Raw genomic sequence first — 25037 nt, 5'->3', positions numbered from 1 at the left:
GGGACCAGGGCTGGGGACACAGGCACTGGGGCTGAGAGGGGCTGGGGGACACCGGCACTGGGGGACACTGGCACCGGCTCTGGAGGCGCACCTCGTCCTGGTTCCCCACTGGTGCTGCCGGTGGTTCCCTGGCAGGGAAGGAGCTGGGAAGTTTCGCATCCCTGGGGTACCTCCAGCTGTCGGGGAGGTGACAGGGCTGGCAGCGCAGTGAGGGCTCAGCACCACGGGCAGAATGAGCCCCATTCTGCGTGCCCTGACATGGGGACACCATGAGGCTGGCTGGAGGGCTCCGGGGTGGATGAACGTGGGTGCCGGTGAGGGGTTTGTGGCTCCTCGTTCCCACACACCGATGTGGGGGCTCAGCAAACCCAGCGCCTGTGAGGAGGCCGGTGCTGGAGGCCCGTCTCTGTGCCAGGCCCACCAGCCGCGGTGTTCTCCTCCCCGCTGTTGGTGCCAGGCACTGGCAATCCTTTCGGAGCCACAGGGATGGGGCTGGGGGCTTGCCATGATGCTGCTCCGGCTCTTGGGCTCCCGCGGTGCTTTTGGCTTCCCGGGAGGAGATAGAAAAGCGGGGGGGGGGAGGGGGGGAGATAAAAAATAAGAAGAGCAAATTCTAAAATAAAGGCTGCAGACTGTCTGCCTAATAAAAATCGCACCCAGCACAGGGCCCATATTGGCCGGGATCACAGTTTTCCGAGGTGCTAATTTATTCTCGCAGGCTGGGGGGGGAGCGGGAAGCATCACGTTGCCTGTGAGATGTGACGGCAGCGAGGTTTGCAGAATTCCTTTGTTGTGGGCAGAGAGGAGGGGACGCGGAGCCGGCCCCGCTGCCGGGCTCCTGCCAGGGCCGCGCAGCCCCCGGGGGGGCCCTCGCGGCGGACACCCCGTCCCCGCTGGGGTGGTGGAGGCACCGTGGCGCTGGGAGGGAGGTGGGTGCTGCGGGGGGCTGCTGGGGCCGGTGGGGTTGGGTGTGGGGTGGTGCTGGATCAGCCCCGTGGGGTGCCCACGGTGAGGGGGGGACGTGCTGAGGGGGGTGGGCACGGGAATGCTGTGTGTGTGCTGGTGGCACTGAGTGACCCATGGGGACAGCAGAGGTCACTGGGTCGGTGTCCTGGATGGGGGGCGCCCCCAGGGCTGGGGTATCCCCAGGGTGGGGGGGGATGCATGTCCTGCTGCATCCAGGTTGCCTTGGTGGATGAGCAGTGCCCCCCCCATTCCCTCCCACCCATCCCAACCCCTTGTCCCCCCGCACTGTCCCAAATGTCCCCTCTGCTCCATGGGGACACCGGGCGCTGCAGCCGCCCCTATCCCGGCCCATGGGATGGAGCAGGTTGGGGTGAGAGGAGACCCCTAGACTGGCCGGGTGGTCCCGGCGCCCAATGGCCTGCGAGGAATTAAGCTGGGTTTCAGCTGGAGCTGATCGCCAGCCCCGGCTTTGCATATTCATGAGGTAGATGAATTATTCATGAGGTGACAGCTAGTGACAGATGTGAAAATGCTCGCCCGGGTTGATGGGGGGCGGCTTTGCACCGCCGTTATTTTAGCTTTCTCTCGTCTGCAGTTCCGCGGCTGGAGCAGGGACGGGGATGGGGACAGGGACCTGCACCGTGTCCCCAGGGGGTCCAGCCACATGGCACTAAGCCCATGGCATCACCCTGGCTGCGGAGAGAGACCCTGCACCCTCAGTTCAGCCCCTCGGGTTCATGGTGACATGGCCAATGCTGGCTCCTTGTGCCACCCTTTCAGCCCTGCTGTCATCACTGGGGGCGGCGCGGTGATGCCAGCCTGGCTGAGCCAATGGTCCCTTCGATGGGGATCCTGGGCTGGATCCTGTCCCAGAGGGATGGGGCTAATGCTGCTCCCCACATTGGCACAGATGCTGGTGGTGCTGAGCCACGCTGGCAGCAGCATTCCCTGCCTGCTGTGGGGAGCTGGGATATCTGGCCAAGACTCATCCTGATGGTTCCATGGGGCTGGGACTTGGCTGTGCCAGCCTGGGCTGCCTCATGGGTGCTGCTGGAGCTGATTTGTGGGTTACTGGATCCAGAGGAGGTGGGAAGGAGACGGTCTCAATAATCCAGGAGGTGCTGAGGCTGGGAGGATGCTGCCTCCATCAGCCCCTGGCACGGTGCGGGGGTCCTCGCGCGGGGGACACCGTGTGTGCTGGCTCCGGCTCCGGCAGGGATGGAGGATGCTTACCCTGACCTTGGGATAAACTTTTTGCTGGCTCAGCACAGGGCCGGGCTCGGCAGAGGCAGCAGCCAGGGGTCCGGTGGGGGGCTGAGGAGAGCAGAGTGGAGCGTGGCGGGGACCTTCTTGGTCTCTTTGGCTTGGAACAGAGCCGCGGTCCATGAGGAACGGTGGTCCTTGCGTGCTTTGAGGTGCCAGCTGGCTGGCGCTGTGTGCCCTGGGGTGGGGGGAGCCCAGGACCCCCCTGAGGGCACCCCGAGGAGGCAGCGGGTGCTGCTGGTGAGGCCCTTCCCACCGCGGTGCCTTCCTGCTGTGAAAGCAGAACCTGCAGAAGTGCTGATGTCAGGGAAGGTGCAGCCGGAGCTGCGCAGCCACCCGCTCCCTGGGTGCTGCCAGCCCCGGGTGCCTCAGCGGGGCCGGGGACCATGGTCCCTCCATCCAGCCATCCATGCATCCATGCATCCCTCCACTCCTGGCTCGACGTGTGCCCGGCTCTGCAGCTGCCGGGGTAGTGGTTGCAAATCCAAAGAGCAACTTTCCTGTTTAACATTTAAATAAAGCCCGGGCTGTTTACCCAGCGGCGCTGCCGGCATTTGCTCAGCTCCAGAGCAGCGGTGCTGGGTAAACAGCCCAGAGCTTCCAGGAGTATTTATACACTGGCACCTTAACTTGGCTCTACGAGGTCTTTCAGGTCCTCTTCTGGCCCACCACCCGCCCCATCATGGTGCTGGGACCCCACGGTGTGGCTCCAGGTTGTGGCAAGGCTGGGGCACTGGAGCTGGAGTGGCCGCAGGCTGGCAGGGACGAGGATGGAGAAGGGGAAGGTTTAAGGCATGCTGTGGAGAGGTGTTGCGGAGCAAGACCGGGTCATTGTCCCACGTAGAAAATTCCCTTGGATGGGAAAAGTCACCTGGAAGCTGCAGGGGGAGAGTATTGGGGGATGCAAAAGAGAAAATGGGTGAAAAGGCCAGAATGCGATAGTGGGTGGTTCAGAGGCCTGGGATGCCCCATCCCGCACCCACCACCTCACCCTGGCCCAGCAGGTCTCAGGGTGGTGGTTTGATGAAGAACATGGGCTGGGAGCTGCCCCATCCCACCCCCCAGCGCTGGGACAACTCCTGGCAGCCCGGAAAGTCAAACTGAGCATTGCAGTGGGAGGAGCTGGAGCCTCCCCATGGTACCAAGGAATTTATTCTCCCCCTCTCGGTGGGAAGATAGGGAAAAGTTTGGTGCTGGGGGATTTCTTTCCCGGAGCATCCCTGAGCGAGGAAGAAGGAGCCGCTGCGGATGCTGTAGAGCAGCCCTGGGGTTGTTTGGCTCCCAGGGGATGTGACTGGGCAAAGGTGCAGTGATCCACAGCCTGTTCCCTGCTCCACACCCCGGGAATCTCCCCCCATGGCTGGAGCCAGGGTCAGGTCACCTCCTCAGCTTCTATCAGCAGCAGGGTTTGGAGGTAGAAAGCCCCCCAATGCTGCTACGGGAGGGAAGGGGCTGCAAATGCTTTCTTCTTTAGAAAAGATAAAACCCACTTTTGCATCCCCCCCAAAGACCCTTTTCCAGTGATGAACATGGTGGTGGGGGGGGGGCTCCTTTTTTCTTGTCATTTGGCTCTTTCTTTCTATTTTTGTCCCATAAAAGCAGAAGGGACAGAATGAGACATCAAGGGCTAGAAAATGGAGCATCAGGGATGGGGGAACGTGGGGGCTGAGCTGAAGCCTCAGCTCTGGGCAACTGGGAGAGGTATGAGGAGCTCCTGGTGTGCCCCCCAAAAGCCAAGTGCTCCCCAGCTCCCTGTCCTGGCCAGGGGACAGGGAATGGATGTTAGATCTGGGGGACCCACATGCTGTAATGGGGACCAGCAAACCCCATGGTGGAGCTGCCACTGCATGGGGGACCCTGGCTCTGGTTCAAGCTCATGGCCATGTGGTTCTGAGCTCCAGCGTGGCCCCAGATGGGGTTTTGGGGTGCTGGGTACATCCCTGCTTGGCTGGTTTGGCAGCACGGAGTGACAGAGCCTGGTTCAAATCCCAAACAAAGCCCGAGGCGGGTGGTGGATGCGGTGGGAGCCGGGTGGTGGTTGTGTCCGTGCCACCTCCATGGCCAGGTTGGGGATGTGTCCGGCTCCCCTCGGAGCCTGGAGACCAGATGATTTCAGAACACGGATCGTTGCTGCAGTCAATGGGTGGGAAATGTTCAGCAAGTGCCGGTGCCGGCTTTGTGCTCCCCGCGCCGCACACTGGCTCTGGCGGTCGGAGGCATCAGCTGCATGTTAATGCTGGGGACGGAACAAGAACCAGCTCCAGTGCTGCTGGGGGGCTGTGGGACCCCCACGCTTGCCCACTGACCCCACCATGGGGACACGTGTTCCATCTCCAGCAGTGCAGCGGCTGGGATGTCACCATGGGTGGCACCGGTGGCAGGGGACACAGGGACACGCCAGCAGTGCAGTTGGAGGTTTGGTGGGTTGGTGGCGGCACCCCATCCTCCATCTCAACCCTACAGTGAAATCAAACTCTCTCTGGGCTAATGGCATCTTGTGAAGTGGGCCTAATCCTGCTCCCTCCCTGTGGCTCCTGGAGGCTGGTGTCAGCCTGGCCCTGCAGTGATTTATGGCCCAATGGCATCACCGAACAGGCAGGGAGCGGGTGAGCAGCGGCCTCCCAGCCCTCTGCTCTCGTTGCAGGTCAAGGATGGTCCATGTGATGGGGGATGCCGGCTGCTGGCTCCTGCTTGGGCTCTCCCTCCTCCCCATCGCCGTCCTGGGTAAGTGCCACCAGGGCTCATGAGCCACTGTGGGAAACAGCAGCAAATAATGCACTACCAGCCATAACAAAGAGTGAGGGTGAATCATCACCAAGGGAGAGCTCGGCCTGTGGCCCCCCACGTGCCTCCCTGCCCTGGATTGAGGGGGATTAGAGAGGGAGAAACCCCCCCTGGCGACCCTGGACCCCCCCATGCTGGGATCCCGGCACGTGAGACCTTAAATCCTTAATCCCGCTGCTGGCACCCAGCTGTGGAGCTGAGACCCCCAGGGATTTGCCATCTCCATGAGCCCATGTCCCCCCTGTCCTGCTGCACTGGGGGCATTGGGATCCCCTCATCTTGCCACCCTGCCTGTGCATCTTGGGGTGCAATGGTGAATGAGGAGCAAGGAGGGAAGGTGCCAGGCGGGGATTGGTGGCTGTCCCTGGTCCCCCCACCCCAGTGCAGGCAGGGAGAGCCAGGCCGTGGGGGTTTCCATATGCTGGGATTTGTGGTGGTGGAGCTGGGAGCCTGCACAGGCTGGAGCAGGATTAGTGCGGGAGGAGGAGGCCGTGGTCACTGTCACAGTTTATCCCAGCATAGGGCTGGCTTTGCTGCTGGGGCCAAAGGGCTTGGATGGTGCTGAGTTGTTGGCAGGGGGTTCACCTCTGCGGGCAGGGATGGGGAGTGCTGGTATCCCTATGGGGAGCAGTGTGGGACCTATGGGTGCAGAGCAGCCTGGTGGCATGGCAGTATCTGGTGGGGGGGTGTGGGGAATTGGGCCGAGTTATGGGTTCAGCCCCAAAGGGGCAGATTTAAGGGGCAAAGTTGGTCTCCAACCACCAGACAGGGAGGCTGCACATTGTCATGCTTCACGCTCTTCCCTGGGGGCTTCAGAAGTGCTCAGAACAGAGCCCCCAGCACCCTGCAGTGCCCCCAGTTCTCCCCCTCTATGAACAATGAACCCCGCAGGAGCTCCCTCCGCCCATCCCCACGGTACCTGGGCACCTCTCCCCGCAGGCTCGCAGGACGATGGGAAGGTGATCCACATCAACAGGGTGCAGCACGAGGCTGTGCGCGTGGGGCTGGGGGAGCCCGTGGCCCTGCCCTGCCTCTTCCTGCTCCATCCCTCCGCCTCGCTGGGGCCCAACGAGCCCCCCGACCCTCCCCGTGTCAAATGGAGCAAGGTGCGCTCGGCCACCGGCCAGAGGGAGGATGTCCCCATCCTGGTGGCCAAGGACAACACGGTGAAGGTGGTGAAAGCCTACGAGGGCCGTGTGTCCCTGCCCAGCTACCCCCGTGACCGGTACAACGCCACGCTGGTGCTGCGCGCCGCCCGGGCCAGCGATGCCGGGCTCTACCGCTGCGAGGTGGTGGCTGGCATCGAGGACGAGCAGGACCTGCTGCCCCTGGAGGTGACGGGTGAGCTGGGCACCGGTGCTGCAGGGGCACTATGGGCACCGCAGCAGGGTGCCGTGGGCACCGGTGTGGGTGCTGCACCCTGCGCAGCCTTTATAAAGTGTGCGAGCCACGCAATCCGTGCACCACGTAGACCTTGTGCAACCTGCAAAAGCCATGACCCCATGCAAGCTCTGCAGCCCGTGCAAGCTCTACACCTCATACAAGCCAAACCATGCACCCCATGCACACTCTGCAAGCCGTGTGAGCCATGCGCCCCGTACATGCTCTACACCCCATGCACCCCATATACCCTCTATAAGCATGTGGTCCAAGCACCCTGTGCCAGCTCTACCATCTGCTGCCCTTCCAGGCGTCGTCTTCCACTACCGCCCGGCGGGCGAGCGCTATGCCCTGACCTTCCCCGCTGCCCGCCGCGCCTGCCTGGACAACTCTGCCGTCATCGCCTCGCCGCAGCACCTCCAGGCCGCCTTCGAGGATGGCTATGACAACTGCGATGCGGGCTGGCTGGCCGACCAGAGCGTGCGGTAGGTGTGGGCACGGGCCACGGGCTGGGACCCCCTTCGTGGAGCTGAGCACCCACCGTGCCCCTCTCCGGCAGGTACCCCATCACGCTGTCCCGGCCCGGCTGCTACGGGGACCGCAACAGCCTCCCCGGTGTCCGCAGCTACGGCCACAGGGAGCCTGGTGAAGAGTACGATGTGTACTGCTACGCCCGGGAGCTGCGAGGCAAGCGGCGCCACGGTGGTTGGGTGCGCGCCGAGGGGTGCCCGGGGACATCCCTCTGGGGTGATGCATTGGATGCTGGAGAGGGACTCTTCAGCAGGGGCAGAATAAGGGGTGATGGGTTTAAACTGGAACAGGGGAAGTTCAGGTTGGATATAAGGCAGAAGCTCTTCCCTGTGAGGGTGCTGAGGCGCTGGCACAGGGTGCCCAGAGAAGCTGTGGCTGCCCCATCCCTGGCAGTGTTCAAGGCCAGGCTGGACACAGGGGCTTGGAGCAACCTGCTCTAGTGTTGGAACTAGATGGTCTTAACGTCCTTTCCAACTCAAACCATTCTGTGATTCTATGCTATGCATCTCTGTGCATCTCTCATCTGTGGTTTGGCTGCGGGGATGGGTGCCAATGCCGTACCACTCGCAGTGCTGATGCCGACTGGCCCAGTGTGGCCATAGCACTTGAGTCATGGAGACTTCCAAACTTCCCTGAGGTGTCAGGACCATCGCGGCTTCCTGCCCCTGTGTCCCCAACGGGCTCTGCTCTCTCGCAGGGACAGTGTTCTACGCCGCGGCGCCGGGGCGGTTCACCTGGCAGGGGGCCCGGCGGCACTGCCAGAGGCGGGGCGCTTCGCTGGCCACCACCGGGCAGCTCTACGTGGCGTGGCGGGAGGGCCTGGACCAGTGTGACCCGGGCTGGCTGGCGGACGGCAGCGTGCGCTACCCCATCCGCCTCCCACGCAGGAAATGCGGCGGTGACGCTTCGGGCGTCAGGACCCTCTACCAGTTCCCCAACCGCACCGGCTTCCCCCCTGCCGCCTCCAGATTTGATGCCTACTGCTATAAAGGTAAGGGGGGATCAGCTGAAATGCCAGCACCGTGTTCCCCCCGTAGGCTCCCTTCCAGCCCCGGCCCTTCTTCCCTTGGGAATCGGTGGGCATGGCTGGGAAAATTGCTGTGGATGAATATTTAATTGGGGATTTAATGAGATAAATGAGGAGAGCTGCGCTGGGAGGGAGCCCAGCTCCATGCATCACCCTGGCACAGCACAAGGGATGCAGTGCCTGGTACCAAGACCCAGAGGGGGGAATGTGGGTCCCCAGTTGTGCCTCAGATGCCTGTCCTGCCCCTTGGTCCCACCGCTGGCACAGCTGATGGTTGTGGTCTCACTGCAGCACATGCAGCCGAAGGGCAGAAGGAGCCAGAGGAGTCAGCGCTGCCCGCGCCCAACCCACTGGGCAGTGACAACGTGTTGGTGGAGCACGGCGAGGACGTTGGCATGTCGGGGGACATCCGGGACACCCCACACAACCGCCACAGCCTCCTGCCACAGCCAGGGCCCGCGGGGCTGGGTGAGGATGAGGATGAGCAGTTGCAGCCGGCGAGCAGCAGCCCGATGGCACAGCGCGGTGACCTCCCCAGCGCTGCACCGACACAGGCACCGGGGGCTGACGGGCTGGGTGATGGCACATCCCTGCCTCCTACCACAGCCTCCTCACCAGCGTGGCCCCATGAGGATGAAGCTCTCAACGTGGTGGACCAGGCACCAGTGAGCTCCCAGCAGGATCTGGCCAGCACCAGCCCAGCACTGCCGGTGCAAGAAGACCCTGAGGAGCCCCTGGCCACGCTCCTGCCACAGTCCCAAAGCCCAGCCCAGGAGCATGTCACCGGCTCACCACCAGCACTGCCTGGGATGGGGACAGAGCCTGGCATGGCAGCAGAGACCCCCAGCACCCCACTGGCCAGCTCCCGCACCCCGCGGCAGAGCAGCTACCCCGGGCTCAATGGGCGCTACTTCCAGCTGCAGCGGCAGAGCCGGGACCCCATGGCGATGGCTGGGGACCCCACAGTGGCTGGGGACCCCATGAGGACGGTCACTCAGGCCCCTGTCCTGGCCCTGGAGGTGAAGGAGGCTGCAGCCAATGCAGTGGAGATGTGGAGCATCCCCCATGCCAGCACTGAGAGCGCCCGGTGGGAAGGCACCTACTCACCCTCCAACGCGGTGGAGGAGGAGATCAGCCCCAGTAAGTGATGCCCAAAAAGCAGCCGGGAGAGTCCAAGTGGGGGCTGCACCAATGTGGGGACCCCATGGCTGTGCCTCTCTTGCAGAGCTGATGGCACCAGCCGCTGCTCCCGTGTCACCCTCGCCGCAGGCTCCTGCCCACAGGGATTCACTGTGGTGGAGCCCCCGCACCCCCGAGGAACCCGCACGGACGCTGCCTCCGCCGTCCCTGTCCTCTGCAGCTCCCCACGGCGCCCCTGGTCACCAGGACATCACCGCAGCCGGGGCTCAGCCCCGTGTCCCCAGTGCCCGCGGGGACTCCCCCCGGCCACCCGCCAATGCCACCGAGGACTTCTCTGGTGATGCCATGTCTCAGGAGGATGGTGGCTCCGTCCCGCCGCAGCCCCCGCTGCCCCCGGCCCTGCTGGTGGCTGAGAGCCCTGAGGTGGCCCTTTGGCACCGCAGTGACGGCAGTAACGGCAGCGGGGCCCCGGGTGACGGCTCGCTGGAGAGGCAGAGGAAAGCAGTGACCTTCCTCCACCCTGGTGGCCCCTCCATGGGGGACCCCACCACCCCTGGGCCCACCGAGGTGGCTGCTCCCCAGCCCCAGGGCGGGCTGAGCCCCACGGCTCCCCACAGGCCACCCGAGCTGCCGACCCAGTACCGGAATGCTGGGAAGGGCTCAGTCATGTCCACCAGTGGAGCGGTTGTGTCCCCCCCAGTGCAGGATGTCCCCAGCGAGGTGACCCCATGGGCTGGCACTGAGTGGCCGGTGCTGGAGCCGGTGGCTGAGGACGGATCCACAGGCTTTGCCCCCGGGCCCACCAGCCATGCTGCACCAGGGCTGGGGGGAGCAGAGCATCTACTCCTGCCCCCCCCCAGGCCCACGGCAGCACCCCACCAGCCCTGGCCCCCCGGGTGTCCCCAGCCGTGAGGATGCACCAACAGCCCCTGGCGAGGAGGATGCCTCTGGGGAGGTGAAGAGGGAAGAGCCCCCCGCGCCCCTCGGCTCGACCACCCGCAGCCCCTGGCCATCACCCACTGCCCCCCACCCATGGGAACCAGAGGCCCCCGAGTCCCCGAGTGCGGGGCCGCAATTTGAGCCCTCCATGGCAGCAGAGCTGGAGGGGGCCCCGCTCCTGGATGCTGGCAGCGGGAGCGGTGAGGAGCCGGCGCTGGAGGAGCGGGAGCTGCTGGCCTGGGCAGGCACCGGCAACACCAGCCAGCACGGTGAGCGCGGCGCTGATGGGCACAGGGCTGGGTGGCAGGAGGACCTCAGGGTTGTTCCACCTCCCGGTATGGTGCCAACCCAGGGGGCTGATTCCGAGGTGGAGGTTTGGGAGGGTCTCTCCGTTGACCCAAACGAATTCACTGGCCAGGGAGTTTCCACCAGCAGTGATGGGCCGGGAGCGGGTCCTGGGTGCCTCAGCAGGAGCAGAGCTATGAACATGAGGGGAAAGTGTCCTCTTTAAATAGTTAATATTTGCCATTGCTAATAATAACAATACCAGTGGAGAGGCGGCTGCTGGTGGGACACAAACAGGCAACACACATCTGGAATGTAGAGCCATGAGCAGGTGGAACCGGCGCCACGTGCAGCAGCCGGCAGTGCCGGGGCAGGTCCTGGCTCTGGTTTCCCATGGAGTGGGTGCTGCGGTGTCCCCCCCACTCCTCACCCTGGCTCAGGGCACCCGCTCCCACCCCGCAGCTCCATCAGACCCCTGCCAGAACAACCCGTGTCTGCACGGCGGGACCTGCCGCGCCAACGGCACCGTCTGCGGCTGCAGCTGCGCCCCCGGCTTCACCGGGGAGAACTGCGAGATCGGTGCGTGGCCTGTGGGGCTGCGGGCCTCGAACCGCGGCCTTGGGGCTGCTGGAACCCCCGTCCTCGGTCAGCAGTGACACCGGTGCTGGAGGGGACGGGGGGTTTGGGGGGGTCTAACCCGCAGCCCCGCGCGTGTCCCCGCAGACATCGACGACTGCTTGTCCAGCCCCTGCCAGAATGGTGGCACCTGCATCGACGAAGTCAACTCTTTCGTCTGCCTCTGCCTGCCCAGCTACGGCGGCAGCCGCTGCGAGAAAGGTGGGGAGCACAGCCCCCCCATCCCCACTGGGCATGTGGCCCCCATGGGACACTGCTCAGCGCCTGTCCCTTTGGGGGTGAGCGTGCGGAGCTGCTCCCTGCATGGCTCAGGGGGTGGTCCCCTTCACCATCCCCATGTCCCTGCAGACACGGAGGGCTGTGACCACAACTGGCACAAGTTCCAGGGTCACTGCTACCGGTACTTCTCGCGCCGGCGTTCCTGGGAGGATGCGGAGCGGGATTGCCGCCGCCGCGCCGGCCACCTCACCAGCATCCACTCGCGGGAGGAGCACAGCTTCATCAACGGTAGCACCCCATCCACAGCTCTCCGAGCATCAGCACCCCTGCGTGCTCATTGCTTTCACTGTGCAAGCCATGGGTCCTTCTCTCCATAGGCTTTGGGCATGAGAACACCTGGATTGGGCTCAATGACAGGATCGTGGAGCAGGATTTCCAGTGGACCGACAACACCGGCTTGGTGAGCCCCTCGGAGGTGCACGGTGGGGCTCAGGGTGTGGGGATGGTGGGTACAGAGGCTCTCATCCTCTCTCGTGTCCCACCAGCAATATGAGAACTGGCGGGAGAACCAACCCGACAACTTCTTTGCGGGCGGTGAGGACTGTGTGGTGCTGGTGTCCCACGAGATTGGCAAGTGGAACGACGTGCCCTGCAACTACAACCTGCCCTACATCTGCAAGAAGGGCACAGGTACCCCTGCCCCGGTGTCCCCATCCCGAGGCCAGGTTGGATGGGGCAACCTGGTCTAGTGGAAGGTGTCCAGGGGGTTGGAACCGGATGAGCTTTAAGGTCCCTTCCAACCCAAACCATCCCATGATTCTATGATCCCAGGCACATACTTCTCCTCAGGAAAACCTCTCCCAGCCCTTAGTCCAGAAAACCTCAAGCAGTTCTCCTTAATCTCCATTTTTTATTCCCCACAGTCAATTCCTTCCTTTCCACTTCAGTTTGTTTCATTTCCCACCATTAAAACTATTAAGCCTTATCCCTTATCTCGGAAGTTCTATTAACCTCCAGCTGCTCGCCGGGATCCCACTGGCCGCAGCTTAATGATGCTCTTGCCCTGATAAGGCCATTAATTAATGAAGTAAATCCTGGGGAACATCTCGCTGCCAACCTGGTGGAGGAGCTGCTCCCAAAACATCCACCACGCTCCGGCTTGCAGAGAGAGCCATTGCGTGTCCCTTTGTCCAGTGATAGGGGGGTGATGTGGGTCTGTGTCCCCCCCTCCCAGTGCTGTGTGGGCCCCCGCCAGAGGTGGAAAATGCCTTCACCGTGGGGAAGAAGAAGGAGAAGTACAGCATCCACTCCAGCGTGCGCTACCAGTGCGAGGAGGGCTTCACCCAGCGCCACGTGCCCACCATCAAGTGCCACAGCACTGGCAAGTGGGACCGGCCCAAGATCCTCTGCACAAAACGTTAGTGGGGACTAAAGGGGGCACCCAGGGGGGAGTCAAGCACCGTGTCCCTCCCAGGGCCGTGGTTCCTGACCCCGCCGTGTCCCCTTCTTGCCCCTGTTAGCCAGGCGGTCGCACCGAGCGCGGCGGCACCACCACCACCGGCACAGCCACCAGCACCACCAGCACCACCACCACAAACCCCGCAAGGAGCGGCGAAAACACCGCAAGCACCTCCGGCTGGACTGGATGGAGGAGGGCCACTACTTCTAGAGCCGCGGGACAACGAAGCACAAAGGTCCCTGATGGGACGTGGTGACATTTCCCAACCCCTTCCCCCCCCTTCTCTTTTATAACCCCCTTGGCTTTAGCTCCTAGGATGCCCGGCCCCGTAGGGAATAGGATCCAGAGGGGGCGGCTGCGTGTGCGTCCCCAGCCCTCCCTGCATGCCCCATGCTCAGCCCCCCCGACCTGGGGTCGAGCCCCCAGCCCCGCATTAGGGACACCCCATCCCTCCGTGGGGGTTATTCCCTGGCTGGGCTCTGGTCCCCTCCCCAAAGCGGAGGTTAATCTGCCTCCCCCCATCTCCCACCTTGGCCACGTGGCCCAGGGTGGCTCTGGTTTTTTAGCAGCCCCCCCATTTTCCCACCCCAGCCCCCCAGCCCTGCCCATGGGGGGACCCTGCCTGGCTCAGTGGCGATGCCACCGGGGCCGTGTCCTGCTCTGCCGCCCGGGCTGGGCTTGGTTTGGTTTTCCCCCTCCCCGTCCATCGTCGGGTCCCCGTTGGAGTCGGTGTGTGTGTGCGTGTGTGTGCGTGCGTACGGCGCTTTCTGATCTCTGCTGTTTGCGACGGGCCGTGTCCCAGCCCCTTCCTGCCCCCCCCCGACCATTTCTGACTCTGCCTTTCTGTACTGCTGGACATTTTAATAAAGTTTTTTAACAGTTGAGCAGCCCCATCCCTGGCAGTGTTCAAGGCCAGGTTGGACACAGGGGCTTGGAGCAACCTGCTCTAGTGGAAGGTGTCCCTGCCCGTGGCAGGGGGTTGGGACTGGAGGAGCTTTAAGGTTCCTTCCAACCCAAACCATCCCATGACTCTCCCAGGGCTTGTTTTCCAGCCCCGCCGCTGCCTCGCAGAGATGGTGATGGATATCTCAGGGTGCTGCCTGCATTAGCCATAGGTGCTGCCCCCACCCTGGCTGCCATCCATCAGCATGTGATGGCCACTGCCCCTGGTCCCCATTGTCCTCTCCCAGGGATCGTGGTGGCTGGGGGGTCACATCCCCATGGCTATTTATTCTATCAGCGCTGGCAGCCCATAACGGTGATGGATGGGCTGCGCTCAGCTGCACCGGGCACGGAGGAAGCCCCCCTTGCCCTCCAGCATGGGGGACCTTGGGGTCCCTACCCATGCTCTGCCATCCCCAGCGTGGCTCCTGGTTGCTGCCAGCACTGGGGTGGCCCGGGGTAGCTCTGCTGATCCCTTGGATCCAGTCCCGATAAATGACAAGGGATGCTGTTGGAATGCCCCAGCTGGACTGCTCCAAACATGCCCAGCTCCAGCACAGCAGGGCCAGGGTCTCTGAATAGGGAAGGAATACAAGGGCACAGCCCAGGGTCCCCTTGCACCCGCGATGCCCCTCTAAGGTGGCACCAGCGAAGGACACACGAGAGCCCGGCTCAGCTCTCCAAAGCGGCCGAAGCTTTTATTTCATCTACATCCAGCTTGCGAGTGCCGGGGCTGCAGGAAGCCTCGAGCCGGGGCGCAGGGCACGGAGCCCACCCAGCACCTCCCCACTCCCACCTTGGCTGCTGCTGCATGGAGGCAAGCACTGAGGAGCTGCCCGAGCCCCAGGCCGAGGTGTGTGGCTGAGCTGGAGGGGCTGCGGGTGCCCCCGGCTCCCCACGCTGCACGAAGACGAGCCCAGTGCCCCCTGTCCCCTGCAGAGACCTGCTGGTGCCACGATGCTGGCTGCATCTCCTGCGGGGTTCAGTGCTGCGTGGCCCCAGGGACAGCGCGGAGCTGGGAACCCTGGGCATGAGGATGAGGACATTGAGGGGCTCAAGCCTGCTTTGCTCTGGATGGGACTTTAGCACATGCAATGCGCTGATTGACAAGCAAGGGCTGCGATGAGCTGGGAGCCAGCCCTGGGTCCAAGCGCAGGCTCCTGGCTGGGCTGCCGAAGCTGTTCCCCTCCCGCTGCCTCAGTTTCCCCAAGTGTCACCAGGCTTCGTGCGCAGCCCGCGGCGCAGCAGCCGCACCGGTAGCGCATGGGCACCTCTCCCAGTCCAACACAGGAGCTGCCCGCAGCTCCCCACGCTGCAGGGCAGCAGCATCAGGGAGCCCAACACACAGAGAGGAGGGTTGTCCTGGCCAAAATGTTGGGGTGCTCCCGCGGAGGGTGACCCTCACACACGATTGGGGTGCCCCCCCCCACCCGGCATCTTCTCTGGAGCAGCCTCCCCAGCCTTCTTAAAGCAATAAACCCCAAAAAGCTTGTACTTCTTGTCGGGGAAGCCCAGGTTGCGCACGCCGGGCTCCCGGCCGCCGCAGCGCGCCCGCGGGTTGACGATGGGGTAGCGGATGCTGCCGTCCTCCAGCCAGCCCGCCTCGCAGCGGTCCAGCAGCTGGATCTTCCAGGCAGCGTAGAGCTGACCCACTTTGGCCACGGCTGCCCCGTTGTTCTTGCAGGCCTGCACCGCCTCGGCGTAGCTCAGCTTGCGGTATGTCTTCAAGAAGTACACTTTGCCTGGGGGGGACACGCACAAAGCAGAGGTTGTTGGGGATAGGGACATCCTGTATGTGGTCCGGCACCGGCATCCAGTGGGGTGGGATGGAGCAGGGATGGGGCTGTAGACCCTTCCCCAGTGTGTGTTTTGGAGGGGAGCAGCCGGGTGGGCTCTGGGCAGATTTATGGGGGCTCCTGGTGGTGATTACACCCGCGATTTATCCTGCCTGTCACTGCTAAACCAACAGCGGTGGAGCCCCCACGGCCCTGCCAGCAGGGAGGAATTCACACAGCCCTGCAGCCCGCCCGGCTCCCATCTGTCTTGCCCGGCCCCGGCCTCATCCATCACCCCGGCTCTTTGCTGTTGCAATTCCCTCCATCCCCTGCTCCTGCCCGGAGGAGATGGGTTTTGCTAAAAGCAGAAAGGCGATGGAGACAGATCCTGGTCCTTGCTGGGGGTCCCCAGCACCAAACCCCCTCTTAATGTGGGGGTGTCCAAAGAAGGCACATGCAGCTGCATCCTTCTCTCATCCAGAGCTGGACCGTCATGGGAAACTCTCCCCATCCCACCCAGCCAAAACAGGGAGCCGGGTGCTCTGTGCCTCAGTTTCCCCCCCCGTTACCGTTGAGGTTGGAGGTGAAGCAGAAGGCATCGTAGTGCTCGCTCTCCTTGTGCCGGTACCCATAGTTTCGGACTCCCACCGGCGTATCCTTGCGGCCACATTCTTCCCGTGGCCGGGAGATGGGATACTGCACGGAGCCGTCCTCCAGCCAGCCGGCGTTGCACCAGTCCATGCCCTCCAGCCAGGCCTGGTGCAACTGGTCATGCGAGGCCAGGATCCCATCCTGCTCCAGGCACGCCTGCTGCGCCTCATGGAAGTTCAGCGTGTAGCGGCCCAGGCGCGGGTGGTAGGGGAAGATCACGCCTGGGGGGACAGAGACGAGGGGCTGGGGTGCAGGGGGGGTGTCCTCCACCTTATTTTGACCCAATGAATGGGGTCATCAGCATGAGCTGGAGGGGAATGGGGGCGGCTGCTGCGGGCTGGAGCCAGCAAAGAGCTGCCATCATCTCTGCTTGAGGAGTTTGGGTGCTCCAGGCTTTGCTCAATAACCCCAACCCCCCCACTCTGCAGCTGCAGGGACCCCTATAGCACCACAGGGACCTCTACGGCACCCCAGGGCTCCAGGAGCTGCTGCTTGGGGACCTGGAGACATCAGTGGTGCCTGCACAGGGTCCAGCCAAGCCGCAGCATGCCCCGAGCAAGCCCATACTGGCCAGAGCAGCGGTACTGCACCTCCTAAGCCCCCCCCAAAAAGGGTTTTCCCACTTCCCCAGCCACAGCAGCCCATCCTAGCAATGCTGCTGTCACATCCTGATCTGTCCTGGTGCTTTACAAGGCCGCACCACTATCTATCTATCTCCAGCATTTATTAGCTGCCAGCCTGTAAACCTGGAGCAACAATAAAAGCCAATAACAAGCAACAAACCACGGCACACGCCAGGAAAAACAACCAGCCATAAAGCAGGACTGAGCCCAGCACCGGGAACCACGTCCTGGCCAAGTCCCATCCCTGGTGTAGCCGCACCGGTACCTTCGAGGTCCAGCTTGACCATGCCAGCGTCGTCCTCCAGCTCGTTGGTGACCTCGCACTCATAGCGGCCGTAGTCTTGCAGGGTGACGTTGCGGATGATGAGCGAGGCGTCGCCGAAGCCGTCCTCCTGCAGCGCCGTGCGGCCGCGGTAGCTGCCGAATGCCCGCCGCGCCTTGCCCAGCGCCACGAACACGTCCACGAAGGCCATCGGCTCCGTCACCTTGGTCCACTTGAGGCGGATCTCGGCCGGGTCGTGGGCAGACACGTCGTAGTGGTAGCGGCAGGGCAGGATGATGGTGCCGCCCCGGTGGGTCACCACCTTCCCCGGCGCCGTTTGCACCACCACGGCCCCACTGTCACCCTCTGCAAGGGACACCAAGCTCAGGGGTGTCCCTGTCCCCAAGTCTGCTGCTGCCTCCATCCCAGGCAGGACCCACAGTGGGGACAAGGCAGGCTGGGGAACCGCCTCTGGGGGGAATTTCCCTCTTTTGAGGGCCTTGCAAATCCCGAGGAGGGTCGGGTGGCTCCTGGCCAGGGCAAGAGGGGCACAATGAAGCCCTTTAGTGGATATTAAACCCAACAGCTTGATGGCTGCAGGACGGTCCCCTCCATCCCACCGTGGGGGTGCAGCCCAGCTCGCTCCTGCACATCCCCATCCCCACTCACCCATGACATGGACCACCTTCTTCCGTCCCCGGGCGCTGAGCACCGTGTCGGAGGCGAGGACGCCGGCGAGGAGCAGCAGAGCTGCAGGGACAGCGGCCCAGGGGCTTCGGGGACACATCTAGGGGGAGAGCAGAGCCCCTCAGCACCCACCAGCCCCCCGGGGTGAGTGTGTGAGCAAACCGAGCCCCGGCTTCAGCAGCGATGCTGGTCCCCAACCCGCACCCCTTGTGGGAAAGCTCCTCGCCCCGTCTCCCACCTCACCCACCCCAAGCGGAGGGGGGTGACCGGCGGTGCTGGGTCCTGCTCTGAGCATCCCCGGCCCGCAGGGACCCCTGTGCCCCGCAGCCTGAACTCCGCTTCACCCGCTCGGTTACAGCCGGGATGAATATTTCATGGCAGATGCTCGGGGCTGGATCTCCTGAGTTATTTATGTCGGCGCTGGCACATCTGGAAACTGAACTGATGGCGCTGGAGTGGCTGCGGCGGACGGAGCCCCACGGAGCTCCACGGAGCCCCCCGGCAGCATCCCCTCTTCTCTGGGCCAGCCAGGGAAACATGTGCTGGAGCCCCCCGGCTCTTGGGGGCTGCGACCACTCCCCCCCACACTGCAGGCTGGTGCCTGAACCCCGAGTTCTCATGAGGTTCTCCAAATCCCAGCCGGGCTGTGGGTCCCCCTCACCGTGAGAATGAGCCCCCCGAGCGCAGTGGGGCTGGGGAAGGGGAGCCGGGACCTGGCTGTGGGGCAGGGGGAGCGGGACGGCCCCCCGGGGGTCTCGGTGCGCGGTTGGGAGCAGGGGAGCGGGGCAGCCCCGGCTCTGCCGCCGCGGTGCGGTGTTGCAGTGCGGGACACTGCGGCGGCAGCCCCTGGGCTGCGGGACGCCGGTGCCTGGGGTCGGGCAGCGCAGCGCCCGGCATGGGGGAAACCGGCCCGGCCGTCGGGAGCTGCCCCCGCCCGGGGCCCCGGTACCCCCCGGGTCCCGCCCCCGCTCCTCGCAGCCCCCCGCACTCACCGTGTCTCCGCGGGTGCCGGTGCCGGCCCGCGGGAGGGGCCCGGCCGCAGGAGCGCTCCGGTACCGCCGGTGCTGCCGGTGCGGCTCCGCGCAGGGGGCGGCACCGGGAGCTCGGCGCGGCCCTGCCCCGGCTCCCGGCGCTGCGCAGGGCCGCCGGCTCGCCAAGGTCACCGGGTCCCCGGTACCGCCGGTGCCCCCGGCCCGGGCTGCGGGCAGGGACCCGCGGGGTGGAACGAATTTTACCCCGTAATTCCCCCTCCAAGGGCAGCCCAGAGCCACCGCCAGGACCCACCCCTGTACCCCCCTCGTGTACCCCCACCCGTGTGCACCCCCAGGCTCACACCCCCCAACCCCACCCTGAGCCCCTCCAGCGAGGGCGGCAGGACTCCCCCCCAGCCCCTGCACCCCAAAGAGCAGGCGGGGGCAAAGTCTGGCAGCTCCTCCAGCTCCATCCCCTCGGTGGGTAACATGGGGGGGCCAAGGCGGTGCTGCGGCCGTTGGTCCGGGGGTGACAGCCCCGGCCATAGCAGGGACACAGGCACAGAGGCTGAACCTTCGCTCCTTTATTGTGTAAACAGTGTTTTCCTGGCAGAGTCCCCACTCCCGTGTCCTGCTGGGGTGGGACAGGGCCCCCACAGTTCCCGCAGCCCCCCACCAGCGGGACCCCCCCAGGCCTGGGCAAGGGCAGGGCTGTGGCTGCAGCAATGGCCCCGCAGAGCACCCCGGCGTCCCCCCGGTGCACCCCACAGCGTTAGGGGATGCAGAGGGGACAGGAGCATCCCTGGGGACACCTCTGCCAGGCAGGTCTCACCACAGGCTGCTCCGGTGTCATTGCAGGAAAAGGGGGACAGGCAGCAGCCCCCCCGGGGCGGGCGGGACGGGTCACTGGTGCTTCTTCACCACGAGCAGGCTGGCAGAGGTGGTGGGCAGGAAGAAGGCAGGGCCACGCAGGCAGCGCAGGGCCAGGAGCTGCGGCCCCAGCGCGTAGAGGACGTTGGTGAGGAGGAAGCTCCACCAGACATCCTCAGGGGTCTGGTAGGGGAAGGGTGTGCGGCCGTGCAGCGAGGAGCCCACGTGGGAGAACTGAGCCTGGGGACACAGGACAGCGGGTGGCACAGGGTGGGGGACAGCACCAAAGGGTGTTGAGTAGGAGCACACCCAGCACGTCCTATCTATAGACCTGCCGACTCGCTCCAGCCTATTTCTGTCAAACTAATCCCCGGCTCCATTAAGATCCACCAAGGCCAAAGCAATTACCCGGCAGCGGCGGTGGGAGCTGCTCCACATCAGCTGCGGGTGTAGAGCTGTTCCCCCACGCTCTGGCCTTGCTCTGGCCTGGTGGGGACTGAAACCCAGCCCAGGGGTCCCACCATGGTCCCCCCCCGCAGCCCTCACCTGCGCCACGGCACCAGCAAACACCAGGCTCCAGTCGGGCAGCCAGGAGCATCCAGGCAGCACCAGCCCGTAGATGCAGAGGCAGAAAAAGGGGAGGACGTAGAACATATAGATCAGCATCTAGGGGACACATGGAGAGGGTCACCCTGTCCCCGATGGCACCAGGGGGGGCTCCAGCCCTGCCTGGACCCCACTCACCTGCACTTTGGGGTAGGCGACGGGGTCGCGCAGGTATGGCTCGTGCTGGTAGATGTACTCGAAGCACGAATCAGCAGGACAGTCCAGAACCACCTGGGGATGTGGACAGTGGCAGATGCACCCTCCCCTGGACCCCCACGGCCCCTCTGGGGCCCTCATGCAGGGAGCCAGCACTCACCATCCCCCTGAAGAAGGTGAACGCAGCAATGAGGAGCAGGACCACGACCAGCCCCATGTCCTGGGGCCGCTGGTAGAGGCGCTTGCGCTGCTCCTCTGCCACCTGGGAGAGGGAAAACACCCTGGGTTTGGTCCCACACCTTGTGGCCCAGCTCTGGCACAGGAATAAGGGTGATGGCTCCTGGTGCAGCTCCGCAGAGAGCTCCTGCCCCAGCTCCCAGCTCACCTTCTCGGGGCTGAGGCACGGCAGAGCCTTGGGCTGCTGGAAGAGCCTCATCCCAGCCCAGACGGGGATGAGGATGTAGGGCAGGTTGAACAGGAAGGCAGGGCTGAGGTCAGAGCTGTATTTCCCTGGGGAAGGAGAGGACAGGATGGGCACAGCACAGTATCAATACCTGCTGCTTGCCTCCAGCTCAGCACCTTCCTCCTCTGCCTGCAGGCAAGTGCCTGGGAGCAAACCCACTGGACAAACAGGGCATGGAAGCAGCCTGGATGGAGCGGAGGCCTGCTCCGCACCCCTGTACCTATGAGGTTCCCAAGCAGGAAGACAACGATGCTCATCATCAGAGAGCCCAGCCAGAAGAGACCCAGGTTCCTGTAGTTCCTTCTGCAGAGACATCAGGATCAGACACCCCTGATCACTCCCTCACAACATCCCTCCAGGCATCCTCCAGCCCCCAGGAACCCCTCCAAGCTCTGTATCCGTGAGGATACCACGCAGCCACTGGAGCCACTTTGCCTCCCTGCTCACCTCTGGCCAATGGCCGCGATCATGGCAAGGTAGAGCCCGTAGTGGATGATTCCATCCCAGTAACAGATCATGATGCCGTGCGCCGTGCGCAGGTAGGGCTCGCCCTGCCCGGTGGGAGATAACGGATCATACAGGATGGGGACAAGCACCCTCCCAAGCCCCCTCCCCAGGATGCTGCTCAGTGCATCATCCCTCCGCGGCAGGAGCAGCTTCGGGAGCAGGAGCAGCATCTGTGCATGGGTGAGGCGGTACCTCTCTGACGTAGATCTCCATGAAGCCAGAGATGTAGCCATCCTCCTCCAGCGAGATGATCAGGTCGACGATGGAGGTGAAGGAGAACACCACAAACACTGTGGGAGAAGAGCCAGCTCGGAGCAGGTCCCACAGCGCTTCCCAAATCCCACATCTCCGCTCCCTGTTAGGCACGGGATCAGTCCCCACACCCCAGAGCGGGACTCACCGCAGAACAAGGGGTCCTGGAAGTGGTTCCCTCCACTTACGAAGACGATGATGGAGAAGAGGCTGGCAGACACCAGCACCCCTGTCAGTATCAGCACCAGCGGGCTCCTGCGGGACAGCAGGATGGGTTCCAGCACCCAGGCACAGCCGGGGCGTGAAGCCCTGTTTTTCCCAGTCCAGGTGAAAACACCCTTTGTCGTCCCCCCCCAGTTTTGGGAGGTCTCCACCAAAGCAGGAGGAACGGCAGGATCAGACCCGGCCCTGCCTGTCCCCTGCAGCAGGGAAATGGCTTTTCTGGGTTCTAAAACAACCCCAGGGAGGCAAACCCCAGAGGAAGGCTGGGTCTGACAGCCAGGCACGGGTGGGAAGGGGCTGTCTCGTCAAGGCTCCTGTGCCAGGGCAGGTAGAACCCCCAGTGTGGTCCTCCTTCTCCAGGCTGTGGCAATGGGCCACTGTGATAAGAGATCAGGGAACTTGATTATAAACTGCATCAGTAATGAGGAGACAGATGCTGAAACCGGGTCCTAAGAGAGTGAAGAGATTGTAGCGAAGTCGCCCCTGAACTTGCTGCACCCCTGCAGGAGCTGGAAGAGCTGCAGCTCTGCTCTAGCCAATGCTTCAGCTGTGAAACATGGAAAACGTCCCAGTGTTTTCACTCAAGCCTTTAACCCTGCCACTGAAGGAAAAGGCCAAGCGGCAGCTGATGGTCTGTGTCAGTACCCAGTTACCTGCCCGTGTGCTCCTCCGGTCTGAGCAGGGACAAAAGGCCACCAGCCATCCCCTGCCCCAGCGTCACCCAGCTCAGGTCCCACTTACAGGAGGCTGTGACAACACCCGGCCTGTGTTTGCCTTGTGCAGGTGGAGCTGCTCTTCCTGGGCCAGGGCTGGTGGCCGGGGAGCGCAGGATCCCGCGCCAGGGCCAGGATGGGTGTCACAGCAGCACCGAGCGAGGGCTGAGCTTGTCTTCAAGCATCCAACCAACAGAGATGCGCTCGAAAACCCCCTCAAACCGAGGCAATAGTTGAAGTGTCCCCTCCTCAGTGCATTATTACTCCGGCATCATTAGTTACTACACAAGTAATTACTCCCACAGAATGATTAATTCCAATACAGATGCTGCAGTGGAGCAGCACAACACTGGGCTCCTCTGGTCACTGTGTGTGATGAGGCTCAAGGCACACCAACACGTGTTGGCACACACCGGGGCCACCCCACCCCTGCCAGCACCTTGGGGTGCTGTGCTCAGGGCACCCAGCTCCCCCTGCAAGGCTGAGGGGCTTGGAGGCCACCATCGCCCACCCCACAGCAGGGACTGATTAATTCATCCCCCCGAAATGCAGGAGAATGACACAGGCTGCAGGTTGGGGTGGGGTGGGGAGGAGAGGTCAGCATTCCCACATGGATGTGGTTTTATCTGGTGCTGCTGCAGATTTCATAGCGATGGATCGCGGAGAGCTGGGCTGCAGCATTGCAGTGCCGCATGGGATGGAAGGGAAAGAGGAGGCCAAAAAGACGGGAAGGAAAATTGGGAGCTCATTAAGTAAAGTTTATCGGGTGGCCAGGAAAGCCCCGGCTCTGGGATGAAGAGAGATTTGGCTAAAAGCCCTTCCTGCTGCTAAAGCTACAGCAGAAATGAGCTATAAAAAGAAATGTATAATGAACGGGAAAAGGAGAGTGAAGGGGCCTGGCAGGAATAAGAGGCTAGAAAGTGTGGAAAAGGGATGGAAGAACACAAGGAGAAAACCCAGAGTTCCAGAGGCATGAGACAGGAAAGCAGAGAAAAGCAAAGAGTCCAAGCGTGGATTGACATAGAAGAGAAACCAAACATGCCAGGGGGTGGTGGGAGCTGACCCTGGCTCTGGCTGGTGCCGCATGGGTATTGCTGGGATCCTGTGTGGGATCCGGGGCGTGGGTGTGGGATAGGGATGTGCTGAGCACCCGGAACACGGCACTCAAACCCAAAGAGGGGGTGTCATCAGCAGCATGACAGCGGCGGTGACAGGCCAGCCTGGATGGTGGCATCAGCCAAGGCACCAGGAGGGTCACTCCTGGGGGGCAGAGCAGGGTTCAGAGGGTCCCCAGCGCCTGGTGTTGGAGATCTTCTGCCTGTGACCTGGAGCCAGGTAGCTGGAGAGGATGCTCGTCAACCACAGAGGTGCTCAGCACCATGATCCCCCAGCACCAGCGCTATCAGTGAGCCCCGTTATGCTCCACGGTGTGCAACGAGCCTGAGCAACCCCCAGTAACGCGATTTCAAAGCCATAAAGGCAGCCAGGAACCGCGTCAGCAACCCCAGCCTGCAGCATCAGGGCAGGGGCACCAGGATGGAGCCCCCTGCCCCAGGATGGACCCCGGCACAGCACCCTCCCCTGGACACTGCTCCCCCCTCTCCGGGGCCGGATGGGACCCAGTGGCGTGTCCTGGTGAGATGGGTCCCACCAGCCTTGGGGAGAGGCTTGTTCTGGGCCAGGCTGGACCCAGCACCCAGGCCAGGACCCGCACCCACAGCCCCGAGCGCTGTCCCCAGCCCGCACTCACTCTGCCAGGGCGGCCGCGCCGTTGATGCCGAAGGCCACCGGGATGGCGAGCAGGGAAGGGGCGAGCACGCCCGGCACTGCCGGGAGCTGCATCCCCGGCCCGGCCACCGCCGCCGCCTGCAGCCCGCGGACTTCGGCCCCGGTGCCGGCGGAGGCAGCGCCCTTAAAGCGGCAGAGCCGGTGGGAGGGAGGCTGAGGGGTCCCGCGGGGAGCAGGAGAACACACGGGAACCCCCGCACATGCTGGTGCCTGTCCTGGGGGGGCTGCCGTGAGAAACGGGGCTAAGGGCTGCGGGGGAAGATAAAGCAGCTCTGCTCTGGAGCCAGGCTGGGGCAGCCTGGAGAAGAGAAGGCTCCTTAAGGGGAGACCTTAGAGCAGCTCCAGTGCCTAAAGGGGCTCCAGGAAACCTGGAGAGGGGCTTTGGACAAGGGCCTGTAGGGACAGGACAAGGGGAATGGCTTTAACCTGCCAGAGGGGAGACTGAGATGAGCTCTGAGGCAGAAGCTCTTCCCTGGGAGGGTGCTGAGGCGCTGGCACAGGGTGCCCAGAGAAGCTGTGGCTGCCCCATCCCTGGCAGTGTTCAAGGCCAGGTTGGACACAGGGGCTTGGAGCAACCTGCTCTAGTGGAAGGTGTCCCTGCCCGTGGCAGGGGTTGGAGCTGGAGGAGCTTTAAGGTCTCTTCCAACCCAAACCGGTCTGTGAGTCTATGATAAAACCTCTCAAGAAGAGGCTCTGCTTGTGAGTGTGGTTTTGTTTCTTTTTTCCCCACAATTCATTCTAAAATCTGAAGTACTTAAAAGATCCAGGAGGACACACGTCTTCGGATCTCTGAGAGGAAGACAGGAGGAGTGAAGCACATGCAAGCCAACGCTTCATCCCTGCCTTTAACAAGGAATCGAAGGGAGCAGGAGGTTCAAGGTCTCTCTCCCACTGGGAGCCCAGCATTCCGCTGACCTGCT

At 63.5% G+C, this 25037-nt stretch overlaps 3 protein-coding genes across 5 annotated transcripts; 1 reads left to right on the top strand and 2 right to left on the bottom strand.

The window, feature by feature from the left end:
- Window positions 1–781: 781 nt before the first annotated feature.
- Window positions 782–13511, top strand: NCAN (neurocan). The gene is given in 16 exon segments (XM_030509248.1): window positions 782–929; window positions 4874–4953; window positions 5953–6354; window positions 6704–6878; window positions 6953–7080; window positions 7622–7915; window positions 8243–9091; window positions 9177–9940; window positions 9942–10299; window positions 10778–10894; window positions 11039–11152; window positions 11300–11458; window positions 11548–11630; window positions 11716–11860; window positions 12405–12587; window positions 12695–13511. Coding segments are annotated over 15 exon segments (4035 nt in total). The 5' UTR covers window positions 782–929; window positions 4874–4880; the 3' UTR covers window positions 12886–13511.
- Window positions 13512–14244: 733 nt separating this feature from the next.
- HAPLN4 (hyaluronan and proteoglycan link protein 4) lies at window positions 14245–18660 on the bottom strand. 2 transcript variants are annotated; one of them, XM_030509245.2, is made up of 5 exons: window positions 18562–18660; window positions 17552–17669; window positions 16886–17248; window positions 15916–16218; window positions 14245–15313 (listed from the first exon to the last, which is right to left on the bottom strand). In XM_030509245.2, exons 2-5 carry the CDS (start codon window positions 17667–17669, stop codon window positions 14973–14975), a joined length of 1125 nt encoding a protein of 374 aa, XP_030365105.1. In that variant the 5' UTR covers window positions 18562–18660; the 3' UTR covers window positions 14245–14972. The 2 variants fall into 2 exon arrangements, with proteins under 2 accessions (XP_030365105.1, XP_030365104.1); XM_030509244.2 differs by lacking the exon at window positions 18562–18660 and adding an exon at window positions 17817–17953 and having other exon boundaries at window positions 14253–15313.
- A 442-nt stretch (window positions 18661–19102) lies between these two features.
- TM6SF2 (transmembrane 6 superfamily member 2) lies at window positions 19103–24197 on the bottom strand. Of its 2 annotated transcripts, none has more exons than XM_030509246.1 (10): window positions 24080–24197; window positions 21543–21649; window positions 21335–21432; window positions 21083–21186; window positions 20856–20938; window positions 20558–20682; window positions 20333–20434; window positions 20155–20247; window positions 19957–20076; window positions 19103–19650 (listed from the first exon to the last, which is right to left on the bottom strand). In XM_030509246.1, exons 1-10 carry the CDS (start codon window positions 24169–24171, stop codon window positions 19444–19446), a joined length of 1131 nt encoding a protein of 376 aa, XP_030365106.1. In that variant the 5' UTR covers window positions 24172–24197; the 3' UTR covers window positions 19103–19443. The 2 variants fall into 2 exon arrangements, with proteins under 2 accessions (XP_030365106.1, XP_030365107.1); XM_030509247.1 differs by having other exon boundaries at window positions 21543–21646.
- Between the last annotated feature and the right edge of the window lie 840 nt (window positions 24198–25037).

The sequence above is a fragment of the Strigops habroptila genome, chromosome 20 (genome assembly GCF_004027225.2).
Source record: "Strigops habroptila isolate Jane chromosome 20, bStrHab1.2.pri, whole genome shotgun sequence".
Classification (NCBI taxonomy): domain Eukaryota; kingdom Metazoa; phylum Chordata; class Aves; order Psittaciformes; family Psittacidae; genus Strigops; species Strigops habroptila.
The sequence above is the reverse complement of the archived record's forward strand: the minus strand, read 5'-3'. Positions and strand labels throughout refer to the sequence as shown.